Source organism: Lactuca virosa, chromosome 6 (assembly GCF_052849685.1).
Source record: "Lactuca virosa cultivar CGN04683 chromosome 6, Lactuca_virosa_CGN04683_v6, whole genome shotgun sequence".
Taxonomy (NCBI): Eukaryota; Viridiplantae; Streptophyta; class Magnoliopsida; order Asterales; family Asteraceae; genus Lactuca; species Lactuca virosa.
Genome location: NC_136431.1, coordinates 268274309 through 268287108, shown reverse-complemented (window position 1 = coordinate 268287108; position 12800 = coordinate 268274309). Strand labels below are relative to the sequence as shown.

At 34.5% G+C, this 12800-nt stretch overlaps 1 protein-coding gene and 1 pseudogene across 1 annotated transcript; both read left to right on the top strand.

Moving 5' to 3' along the window:
• The first annotated feature begins 509 nt into the window (after nucleotides 1–509).
• LOC145120397 (root allergen protein-like) lies at nucleotides 510–1317 on the top strand. The gene is made up of 2 exons (XM_079056225.1): nucleotides 510–764; nucleotides 899–1317. Exons 1-2 carry the CDS (start codon nucleotides 584–586, stop codon nucleotides 1192–1194), a joined length of 477 nt encoding a protein of 158 aa, XP_078912351.1. The 5' UTR covers nucleotides 510–583; the 3' UTR covers nucleotides 1195–1317.
• A 6133-nt stretch (nucleotides 1318–7450) lies between these two features.
• LOC145122523 (root allergen protein pseudogene) lies at nucleotides 7451–9061 on the top strand (annotated as a pseudogene).
• Nucleotides 9062–12800: the final 3739 nt, after the last annotated feature.

The window sequence follows — 12800 nt, the reverse complement described above, 5'->3', positions numbered from 1 at the left end:
TTTTCTAGATGTAAGTTTTAAATTTTCTCAGGTTGACTAGTTAATAAAACCACAATTGATTGCTTATGTTGTTTAACGTCTCATGACTATCTACATGTTAAATATTTTCATAATAATATTTGTTGGATATTAAAACATTATATATTAGATGGAAGAGAAGCTGGATAAAATTGTGACAATATACTTTTCCAAAATCAATCGTTCGTATAAATGAGAAAATCTGCTCCTCGTTATACATGAATAATATATTTTAAGGCTGACATGCATAGTCTTGGTTTCATACGTCAATAAGAATAACTTAAGTAAATGAGATATGACAAAGTTGTGGAGAATAAAATAGTTTTGCTAAAAGCCTATATAAAATGAGAACGTGTTCATATTTTAAGTAAAACGTGGAAGTGGTGGGGTCAACAATGAAGAACTCATGGAAAGAGTATTCAGCAATGCCAATGAACATCTAGAAAACATTAGATGTTTGTTTATCCAGCCTTCCAACCTTATAAATACCTCTATCCTTATTCAAATCTCAACGCAACAAATACATACATCTTCTTACTTTTCAATTTTTGGAAATTAGCTAATAATGGCTGTCATCACCACTGAAGTTGAGATCTCTTCTTCCCTTCCGTCTACGAAACTTTTTAAAGTCTATGCAGATTTCGACACCCTCGCGCCAAAGGTCGACCCTAAAACATTCAAACCCATTAGCATTATCGAAGGTGATGGTGGTGTTGGAAGCATCATGAGTATCATCTTCGGGGATGGTTAGTATTTCGTAAATAACTTATATTATGTGTTTAGTATATATTATTCATGTACCGGAAGGATCTTGTAATACATATTAGTAGGTTTTTTTTTAATATATGGTTCCATAATGTGTTTTGTAATGTATGTCTAGGTGTTCCTTATAAAAATTCGAAGAACAGAATCGATGTCATCGACACAAGCAATCTAAGTGTTAGTTACACAATCATTGAAGGTGATGCGTTGTTAGGCATTATTGACTCGGCGACTCATCATGTTAAGTTCGTACCATCTCCTAACGGTGGATCGGTATACAAGCATACAACTGTGTTTAATTGCAAACCCGATGCCCAGCTAAGTGAAGATATTCTTAACGGTTCCAAAGAAGCATTTAAGAACACCTTCAAGGCAATTGAGGCCTATGCCATTGCTCATCCCGAAGCTTACTAATATCTTTTTAGCAACCATGGTTTTCAATAAAAAAATTGCTTTGATTATACATCGCTAAAGATGCAAATGATTTCGTTCTTGTGTTTTTTACCAAAATAAATGGAGACTTGTTTGCTTTCATTACTAGTGATGCCATCATTGTAACTCATAATAATAATAAATTAAAAATTAAAAGCTATAACAATTTATCTATGCATGATTTTTTTTTTTTTTTTTTGTACTCAAACATTAAGTGATGTATAAAATAATGACCGAATTCGGTATGATTTAAACAAAAAAGATTCTTAATTTAATGTTTAAATTAACTGTGTAACAATGACTAAATGATATGCTTACTCACTCAAAACTAATGTGAAGTTAACATGAGTTTAAATGAAAGAAAAAATAAACCTTAAAGTTTTCTCCTCCTGCGTTGCAATTCTAAAAGAGAAAAAATAAAATATACCAAAATTTTAAAATGATACAAAAAGGCAGATGGTACATCCGTGGCTTTAATTTTTGTGAGGTTGCTTTGAAAATTGAAAATTTTCACTAACAGGTAACCGTGTTATAGCAATGTTGAATACATTAAGAAGTTTAGAATACTTAAGTCATAATGTTTCAAATAAATAGGAAAACGACATCATGTATCTTTATGCATTATGTTATGTATCCATATTAAGTCGATAAGAAACAATTTCATCGTACTCAAATCATAGAAGACATTTATAATTTTGTTCAACCATGTTGTGCCCTCCTTCGTACTTAAGACCCTTACCATTTAATTCACTCAGGTTTTGCTGGTTCCTCTTCCCACTTCACTATTAGCCTCGGAACACCATGTTTTCAACATAAAACATGACCTTTCATCATCCCATTTTTCCATGTCTACCGGTAACCTAAATTCAAATTTGCTAATATTCCCTTCGAGACATGACACTTACCTTGAACCAAGATTCAGTCGAAAAGTGCTAAAAATTACGATTTGTCGGTTAACCGTCGCCACTAGTTTCAATAGGTTTTACACCGGAAATTCGATAAGAAACGGCCGTTGAAAAATAACTTTCTCATGTCTCCAATAACCTAAATGGGTTTCTCCCCAAGGATATTTTGTTTTTTGGTTTTGGTTTTTGTTTTTTTTTTTTTTTTTTTTTTTTTTGTCAAAACAACTTCCGTAAAATGGGTTTTCCAACGGATTATTGATGGACTTGTTTGTCGTAAATTGATGCGTTGTAAGAGGGGATCTAAACGTTTCTTCAACGATATGAAGAGGTCTTACGGGATTTTTTCTGGTTGGTAGATAACAAATTAAAACATAATTTCTTGAGTATTTAAATTATAGTGATAGAATTGATAGATAATGACAAAGTAGTGTCTAGAAGTTAGTTGGCTTCGTTCGACTTCATTTAATTCAAAAACTTCTAGGGTATGAGAGTAGATACAATTTCCTCGTGAGGGTATGGAAGGTGAAGAACATAATAAAGAGACAAGTCACTTTTATAGTGTTGCGTTGTGAGATTACTGAAATTCCCGGTTTTGGGAGTTTTTTGGGTTGTGTTTTTTTTTCTTCTGTTCAATAACAGTTGGACGAATTGTTTTGTACGGGATTTTTTTAAAACTAGGTTTTTGAGGGAGACATGTCCTTGGTAGACTGGTTAGTCACATCATTTGCATATACGCGGTATATATATATTCTCCATTCATTCATTACAGGGGGATACAATATATACAGAGGAAGGAAATAAGAGATCCTATCTTCAAGGCTAAGAAAAAGAAACACAATAAAGGACTAAAATTACGTGAATAAGATAAGGAAAGAATCAATAATTGGAATAATCCAAAACTCCCCTCAAGTTGGAGCATGAAGGTTGCAAATGCCCAACTTGTTAAGTAGAGATTGAAGTTGTTTAGCTCCCAAAGCTTTGGTAAACAAATCCGCAACTTGAGACTTAGTGTCGATGTGTAACGGCTTCACTTCTTTCGACTCGACACGTTCACGGACAAAATAACAATCCATTTCAACGTGCTTGGTGCGCTCGTGAAATACCGGATTGTTTGCAATGTGTTTCACAGCCATGTTGTCACATAATAGTTGAGTAGGATCACTTTGTTCTAGACCTAACTCTTTTAGAAGTCATCGAAGCCAAATGACTTCACTAACCGTAGTTGCCATTGCTCGATATTCAGCTTCTGTGGAAGAGCGAGACACAACAGACTGCCTTTTCGATTTCCATGATATCAGGGCACCCCCCAGAAGTAATAAGTAACCGGTCCTGGATCTTCTCGTATCTGGACACCCAAGCCAATCTGAATCGGTATAGGCAATTAAATTTTCTTCACCCTCCTTTTGAAGGAGTATCCCCTGTGCCGGTGTAGCTTTTAAGTATCTCAACACCCTCATAGCAGCATTCATGTGACTTTCACGAGGATCCGTCACAAACTGGCTTAAAACGTTAACCGAGTAGGTAATATCGGGCCTGGTTGCTTGTAAGTATAGCAATCTTCCTACTAGTCTTCTATATTTATTTGCATCCACTCGCTTATCTTCATCATTCTTTTGGAGTTTAGCATTTTGCTCCATGGGAAAAGTGCTAGGCCGACACCCCATCATTCCACTATCCTCCAGGATATCAAGAATATACTTCCTTTGATTGAGCACTATTCCGTCTCGAGTACGAGTCACTTCGATACCTAAGAAGTATTTCAAGGGGCCTAGATCCTTAATGCTAAACTTCTCATTCAAGAATGTTTTAGTTTCTTTGATCTTTTTCACATCGTTTCCCACAATTATGACATCGTCTACATATATGAGTGCCGCCACGAATGCGTTTTCTATTTTAAAGATGAATAACGAGTGGTCCGCTTGAGACTGTCTACAACCGATCATATGTAACGATGAAGTAAATTTTTGATACCAATTCCTTGAAGCTTGCTTGAGACCGTAAAGGGATTTTCTGAGACGGCATACTTTGTTTTCCTTTCCTTTCTCGAAACCTTGTGGGATTTTCATATAGACCTCTTCGTGTAGTTCTCCGTGTAAGAAGGCATTGTTTACGTCAAGTTGATTGATAATCCAATTTTTTTTTACCGCCACTGCTAAAAGGGTCTGAACGGTGACGAGTTTGGCTACCGGGGCGAACGTGTCATGAAAGTCAATGCCTTCCATTTGAGTGAAACCCTTTGCTACTAGTCTCGCGTTGTGTCTTTCGATCTCGCCATTCGGTTTGTATTTTATTTTATATATCGATTTTGAATCAATCGCACGCTTCCCTTTCGGCAATTCTTCAAGTGTCCATGTACCGTTTTGTTCAAGGGATCGTATCTCCTTCTTCATGGCTTCTCTCCGATTCACATTTTTTACGGCTTGGTTGAAACTCTTTGGCTCATTATTGGTGCTGATTCCCGCTAGGAATGCTCTGTGAGAATGAGTGCAATTTTTGTAAGAAATAAAACTGGCTAAAGAATGTACCGTAGAGGAGTCTCGATTGGTGACGGGTGTTGCTTGGTCTATGGATGATGGCAAGTTAACAATGCAGTCATCGAGGTAGGCCGGTCGCGACCTGTTCCTTCTTTCTCTAGTGAGTGGAGGATTTTCAACATTAATTTCAACCGAATCTTCTTCATGCGTGTGTGAATTATTTGACTCCATGTGCATGCCACTTGAATTTACATTCACACTGTCAACGTTGTCTTGCATGGGGAAATCATCTTCATGCATATTTTGCGGAACATTAACTTCTTCATGGCCCACTGGTACACTTTGATCATCTTCTTTATTAGTGACGGTTTGTTCATCGGTAAAGGTTTTGTGATGCCATGTGGGTGCTTCAAATATATTGCCTTCTTCATTTTCAATTTGTATTTTTTCTTTGCCATGGGGAAACATATTCTCAACAAATTTTACGTCTCTTGACACCACCATTTTCTTGTTCTTTATATCAAAAATCTTATATCCCTTCGTGCCATGCGGGTAGCCCAAGAAAATTCCCGGTCTCCCCCTTTCCTCGAACTTATCTCCTCTCGTTTCTGTGTTGCGATAATATGCAAGACAACCAAAAACTTTCATGTGGTCATAACTTGGTTTTTGGTGGTAGACAATTTCGTATGGGGTTTTGTTGTCGATCGTCTTGGAAGGGAGACGATTTATGATGTAAGTCGCCGTTAAGATGCACTCGCCCCAAAAGGTAGAAGGTAACTTTGCTTCAAATCGTAGAGCTCTTGCTGTCTCGAGTAGATGTCGATGTTTTCGCTCAACAACCCCATTTTGTTGAGGGTTATGGGGACAAGTGGTTTCGAGAAGAATTCCTTGTTCCGTGTAGAAGTTCACCATGCGATTCGAGGTGAACTCCCCCCCCCCCCCCCCCCCCCCCCCATTATCACACCGGACCCATTTTACACATTTATTAAATTGAGTATTGATCATTTTAAAGAAACCAATCAAGCAATCACTTGCATCATATTTATGTCGTAAAAGAAAAACCTATACTGATCGACTAAAATCATCAACAACCGTAAGAAAATAATTAGCATGCGTAAGTGAAGGCGTTCAATATTTTCCCCATATATCGCAATGTAAAAGTTCAAAACACTTTGTTGATTTGATAGAACTAGTAGAAAAGGGCAATCTAGTAAACTTTGCCCTTGCATAAGAGTCACAAACCATATTGTTCGAGCTTAAAGAAAAAAAATCAAAATGTTAAAGTTTGTTATGTGAGGCATGTCCCAAGCGTTTGTGCCATACTTCACCTGTTGTTGCTAAGGCTTCTCTTTTATTTTCTTTGACTTTCATCCCATATAGACCTCGTTGGCAACTACCCGTCCCAATCAATCTCCTCAAACTCAAGTCCTGCATAACAAAAAAATCTGGGAAGAATGTTATGGCGCATTTAAGTCCTTTTGTTAACCGGCTAACAAATAACAGGTTACACGTGAAGTCTGGAACATATAAAATATCTCGGATTTCACTCCCGTTAGGTAAAGTACAAGTTCCTTTTCCTTTTACAGGAATAGAGTCGCCATTTGGTATTGTCACAGGTAATTCATGTGATGGTTCAACATTGTTGTGAAGGGAATCAAGAATGTGGGTTATGTGCTCGGTACAACCTGAGTCTACAACCCAATCGTTACCTTCATCAAAATTACCTGCCATGTTGGCTGCCGGTTGAGTAACATCAATATTCTGAGAATTTTTCGTTGTGAGCAGATTGACAAATTGCCTATACTGTTTGCTGCTTAGTCCAGCTATAGTAATCTTTTCATCACCATGCTTATCATTCATTGAGTCCCGTTCTGTTTCAACAAAAGTTGCTTTCGCTTTTCCTTTTTCTGGTTTCCCTTTGTCGGGCCACCATTCCGGGTACCCGATCAGCTTGAAAAAACCGTCGCGAGTGTGTCTATTTTTCCCGCAAAAATCACAATGTTCAACTTTATCGTTTCCTCCTCTTTATCCATTTCTTGGACCCATTTTTCTCTGTGACCAAACATCAGCATCATGCTTTATGTGAGCTTGAAACACAGCTGTTTCACTATTGGTCCTTTTTCCGGTTGAGATTGCCGGTTGCTGCTCGTCTTCTGCCACAAGGTGGTATGCCTCACCTAAAGTAGGAATAGGCTTCATTGCTAATATTTGGGTTCTGATCGTGGATGACTCACTGTCGAGTACTGTCGAGTCCAAGTAAGAACTCGTATAATCTCTCCTTGTCTCTTAGTTCAGTGAGTCTTTTACTGATCCCACATTTGCAACCTGCACAAGAACATTTGGGTATATTAAAAACTGAACTTATCTCATCCTAAAGTGCCCTTAGCTTGGTGTAATATGCAGAAACAGAAGCCCCGTCTTGCGTAGTTGTTGTGAGAAGTTGTTTTAGTTCATACGCCCTAGGTGGGCTTTCCTTCCCGAAGAGTTCACGAAGGTCGTTCCAGATTTCTTCGGCAGTGCTAGCGTATTTGACACTAGATCTGACCTCCCTTTCCATGGCTGTAGTCAGCCACCCTTTAATCATGGCATCGCATCGAAGCCACCCCATGTGATTAGCGTGTGTCTTCTCTGGTTTCTGAAGGGTTCCGTCAACGAACCCTATTTTATTTTTCGCAAACAGAAAATTCTCCATTTCTTGAACCCAATCAACATAGTTGTTGTCGTTTAATGTTTCATTCACATGCATTTGCCTCGGATAGTTTGACGGGTGAAGGTAGTAAGGAGAGCCATGGTCGGATGTTTCGTTGTTAGTCTTGTTTGATGAGCCGCTGCCATTGTCGTCTTCCCCAGCCATGTTGAATGGAGATTGTTATTTTAGGGTTTTGTTCAAGCGGTACGTAACCCGCTCTGATACCATATAAAATTTTGGAAGTCAATTATATTCTCTATTCATTCATTACAGGGGAATACAATATATACAAAGGAAGGAAATAAGAGATCCTATCTTCAAGGCTAAGAAAAAGAAACACAATAAAGGACTAAAATTACGTGAAGAGGATAAGGAAAGAATCAATAATTGGAATAATCCAAAATTCGGGAAACAGAACTTTTGTTTTCTAACATATTTATGTTATATTGTTGATGATGGTGGAATCTTCTCAACTGGACACATTAAACAGACAATGCGTTCTAGAACAAAACATTAGATGATATAGTAGTACATGAAAATTTTAATATTTATTAAGCTGTAGTACTTCTTAATCTTGGTTATTTTCTAGATGTACGTTTTAAATTTTCTCAGGTTGACCAGTTAATAAAACCACAATTGATTGCTTATATTGTTTAACGTCTCATGACTATCTACATGTTAAATATTTTCATAATAATATTTGTTTGATATTAAAACATTATATATTAGATGGAAGAGAAGCTCGATAAAATTGTGACAATATACTTTTCCAAAATCAATCGTTCGTATAAATGAGAAAATCTGCTCCTCGTTATACATGAATAATATATTTGAAGGCTGACATTCATAGTCTTGGTTTCATACGTCAATAAGAATAACTTAAGTAAATGAGATATGAGAAAGTTGTGGAGAATAAAATAGTTTTGCTAAAAGCCTATATAAAATGAGAACGTGTTCATATTTTAAGTAAAACGTGGAAGTGGTGGGGTCAACAATGAAGAACTCATGGAAAGAGTATTCAGCAATGCCAATGAACATCTAGAAAACATTAGATGTTTGTTAATCCAGCCTTCCAACCTTATAAATACCTCTATCCTTACTCAAATCTCAACGCAACAAATACATTCATCTTCTTACTTTTCATTTTTTTGGAATTAGTTAATAATGGCTGTCATCACCACTAACTGAAGTTGAGATCTCTTCTTCCCTTCCGTCTACGAAACTTTTTAAAGTCTATGCAGATTTCGACACCCTCGCGCCAAAGGTCGACCCTAAAACATTCAAATCCATTAGCATTATCGAAGGTGATGGTGGTGTTGGAAGCATCAAGAGTATGATCTTCGGGGATGGTTAGTATTTCGTAAATAACTTATATTATGTGTTTAGTATATATTATTCATGTACCGGAAGGATATTGTAATACATATTAGTAGGTTTTTTTTTTTCATATATGTTTCCATAATATGTTTTGTAATGTATGTCTAGGTGTTCCTTATAAAAATTCAAAGAACAGAATCGATGCCATCGACACAAGCAATCTAAGTGTTAGTTACACAGTCTTTGAAGGTGATGCGTTGTTAGGCATTATTGACTCGGCGACTCATCATGTTAAGTTCGTACCATCTCCTAACGGTGGATCGGTATACAAGCATACAACTGTGTTTAATTGCAAACCTGATGCCCACCTAAGTGAAGATATTCTTAATGGTTCCAAAGAAGCATATAAGAACACCTTCAAGGAAATTGAGGCCTATGCCATTGCTCATCCTGAAGCTTACTAATATCTTTTTAGCAACCATGGTTTTCAATAAAAAATTGCTTTGATTATACATCGCCAAAGATGCAAATGATTTCGTTCTTGTGTTTTTCACCAAAATAAATGGATACTTGGTTGCTTTCATTACTATTGATGCCATTATTGTAACTCATAATAATAACAAATTAAAAATTAAAAGCTATGACAATTTATCTATATAGGATTTTTTTTTGTACTCAAACATTAAGTGATGTATAAAATAATGACCGAATTCGGTATGATTTAAACAAAAAAGATTCTTAATTTAATGTTTAAATTAACTGTGTAACAATGACTAAATGATATGCTTGCTCACTCAAAACTAATGTGAATTTAACATGAGTTTTAATGAAAGAAAAAATAAACCTTAAAGTTTTGTCCTCCTACGTTGCAATTCTAAAAGAGAAAAAATAAAATATACCATAAATTTTAAAATGATGCAAAAAGGCAGATGGTACATCGGTGGCTTTAATTTTTGTGACGTTGCTTTGAAATTTGAGAATTTTCACTAACATGTAACCGTGTTATAGCAATGCTGAATACATTAAGAAGTTTAGAATAACTTAAGTCATAATGTTTCAAATAAATAGGATAACGACATCATGTATCTTTATGCATTATGTTATGTATCCATATTAAGTCGATAAGAAACAATTTCATCGTAGTCAAATCATAGAAGACATTTATAATTTTGCTCAACCATGTTGTGCCCTCCTTCGTACTAAGACCCTTACCATTTAATTCACTCAGGTTTTGTTGGTTCCTCTTCCCTCTTCACTATTAGCCTCGGTGCACCATGTTTTCAACATAAAATGTGACCTTTCATCATTGCATATTTCCATGTCTACCGGTAACCTAAATTCAATTTTGCTAACATTCCCTTCGAGACATGACACTTACCTTGAACCAAGTTTTAGTTGAAAAGTGATAAAAGTTATGATTTGTCGGTGAACCGTCGACACTAGTTTCAATAGGTTTTACACCGGAAAATTCGATAAGAAACGGCCGTTGAAAAATAATTTTCTCAAGTCTCCAATAACCTAAATGGGTTTCTCCCCACAAATATTTTGTTTTTTGTTTTTTTGTTTGTTTGTTTGTTTTTTGTTTTTTTTTTTTCAAAACAACATCCGTAAAATGGGTTTTCCAATGGATTATTGATGGACTTGTTTGTCGTAAAATGATGCGTTGTAAGAGGCGATCTAGACGTTTCTTCAACGATATGAAGAGGTCTTACGAGATTTTGTTTGGTTGGTAGATAACAAATTAAAACTAAATTGCTTAAGTATTTAAATCATAGTGATGGAATTGATAGATAATGAAAAAGTAGTGTCTAGAAGTTAGTTGGCTTCGTTCGACTTCATTTAATTCAAAAACTTCATAGCTTCTAGGGTATGGGAGTAGATACATTTTCCTCGTGAGGGTTTGGAAGCTGAAGAAAATAATGAATAGACAAGTCACTTTTATAGTGTTGCGTTGTGAGATTACTGAAATTCCCGGTTTTGGGAGTTTTTAGGGTTGCGTTTTTTTTTCGTTTTTCTTCTGTTCAATAACAGTTGGACGAATTGTTTTGCTCGGGATTTTTTTAAACTAGGTTTTTGGGGGAGAAATGTCCTTGGTAGACAGGTTAGTCACATCATTTGCATATACGCGGTATATGCAATTTTGGTCGGGAAACAGAATTTTTGTTTGGTAACATATATATGTTATATTGTTGATGATGGTGGAATCTTCTCAACTAGACAAATTAAACAGACGATGTGTTCTAGAATGATATGGTGGTACATGAAAATTTTAATATTTATTAAGCTGTAGTACTTCTTAATCTTCGTTATTTTCTAGATGTAAGTATTAAATTTTCTCAGGTTGACTAGTTAATAAAACCACAATTGATTGATTATGTTGTTTAACGTGTCATGACTATCTACATGTTAAATATTTTCATAATAATATTTGTTGGATATTAAAACATTATATATTAGATGTAAGAGAAGCTGGATAAAATTGTGACAATATACTTTTCTAAAATCAATCGTTCGTATAAATGAGAAAATCTGCTCCTCGTGATACATGAATAATATATTTGAAGGCTGACATTCATAGTCTTGGTTTCATACGTCAATAAGAATAACTTAAGTAAATGAGATATGACAAAGTTGTGGAGAATAAAATAGTTCTGCTAAAAGCATAAATAAAATGAGAATGTGTTCAGATTTTAAGTAAGGGTTAATGTCATAAAAACCCTCAAGTTTTCAAGGTTTTGTCGGTTTTGCCCAAAGTTCAATTTTATGTCGGTTTTTACCCTAACATTTTCGAAAAAATGTTCGGTTTTTTACCCTTTTATAGGTGATAACAGGTTTTCCAGGTTACCATTATATTAAATTCGCAAAAAAAAACCCTTAAGTTTACCATTCTTTTGCGTTTTTACCCTTAAGTTTATAATTTTTGTTACACTTTTACCCTAAGTATTTTTTTTCATAATATACGTATTCATGCAGAAAAATCGTATTTATGTACGAAAAAATGTTTAATTAAATATTGTATTTTTTTAATGTTATATATATATATATATATATATATATATATATATATATATATATGTATGTGTGTGTGTGTTTGCATGGTTATATCATTTAAAAAGATAAATAATATTTTTAGAATTATGAATACGTGTTTTATAAATATAGTTTTTAGAAGTATAAATACATATTTTTACATTTTTATATATTAATATGTATCTATACTTCTAAAAATATATTTATACTTCAAAAAAAAACATATATCAAAATACATATTACACTTATAAAAATATACGTATATACTTATATAAACATGTTTATGATTGAACAAGTTTTTTTTATTGATATGTATATTTTTAAATACATAAAAATACGTATTTGTAGTTCTAAAAACAAATTAATTTGTTTTTTTACATCTTAAATGGTTTATCCAAGAAAAAAACCTATACACACACACACACACACACACACACATATATATATATATATATATATATATATATATATATATATATATATATATATATATAAAGAAATAACATTAAAAACTGTAAATACAATATTTAATTAAATTTTTTTCGTATATAAATATGATTTTTCTGCATGAATACGTATAATATGAAAAAAAATACATAGGGTAAAAGTGAAAAAAAAATTATAAACTTAAGGGTAAAACGTAAAAAAAATTGTAAACTTAAGGGTTTTTTGCGAAGTTAATATGATGGTAACCTGTTATCACCGGTAAAACGGTAAAACCGGACATTTTTTGGAAAATGTTAGGGTATAAACGAACATAAAATTCAACTTTGGGCAAAACCGACAAAACCCTGAAAACTTGAGAGTTTTTATGGCATTAGCCTTTTAAGTAAAATGTGGAAGTGGTGGGGCAATAATGAAGAACTCATGGGAAGAGTATTCAGCAATGCCAATGAACATCTAGAAAACATTAGATGTTTGTTTATCCAGCCTTCCAACCTTATAAATACCTCTATCCTTACTCAAATCTCAACGCAACAAATACATTCATCTTCTTACTTTTCATTTTTTGGAAATTAGTTAATAATGGTTGTCATCACCACTGAAGTTGAGATCTCTTCTTCCCTTCCGTCTACGAAACTTTTTAAAGTCTATGCAGATTTCGACACCCTCGCGCCAAAGGTCGACCCGAAAACATTCAAATCCATTAGCACTATCGAAGGTGATGGTGGT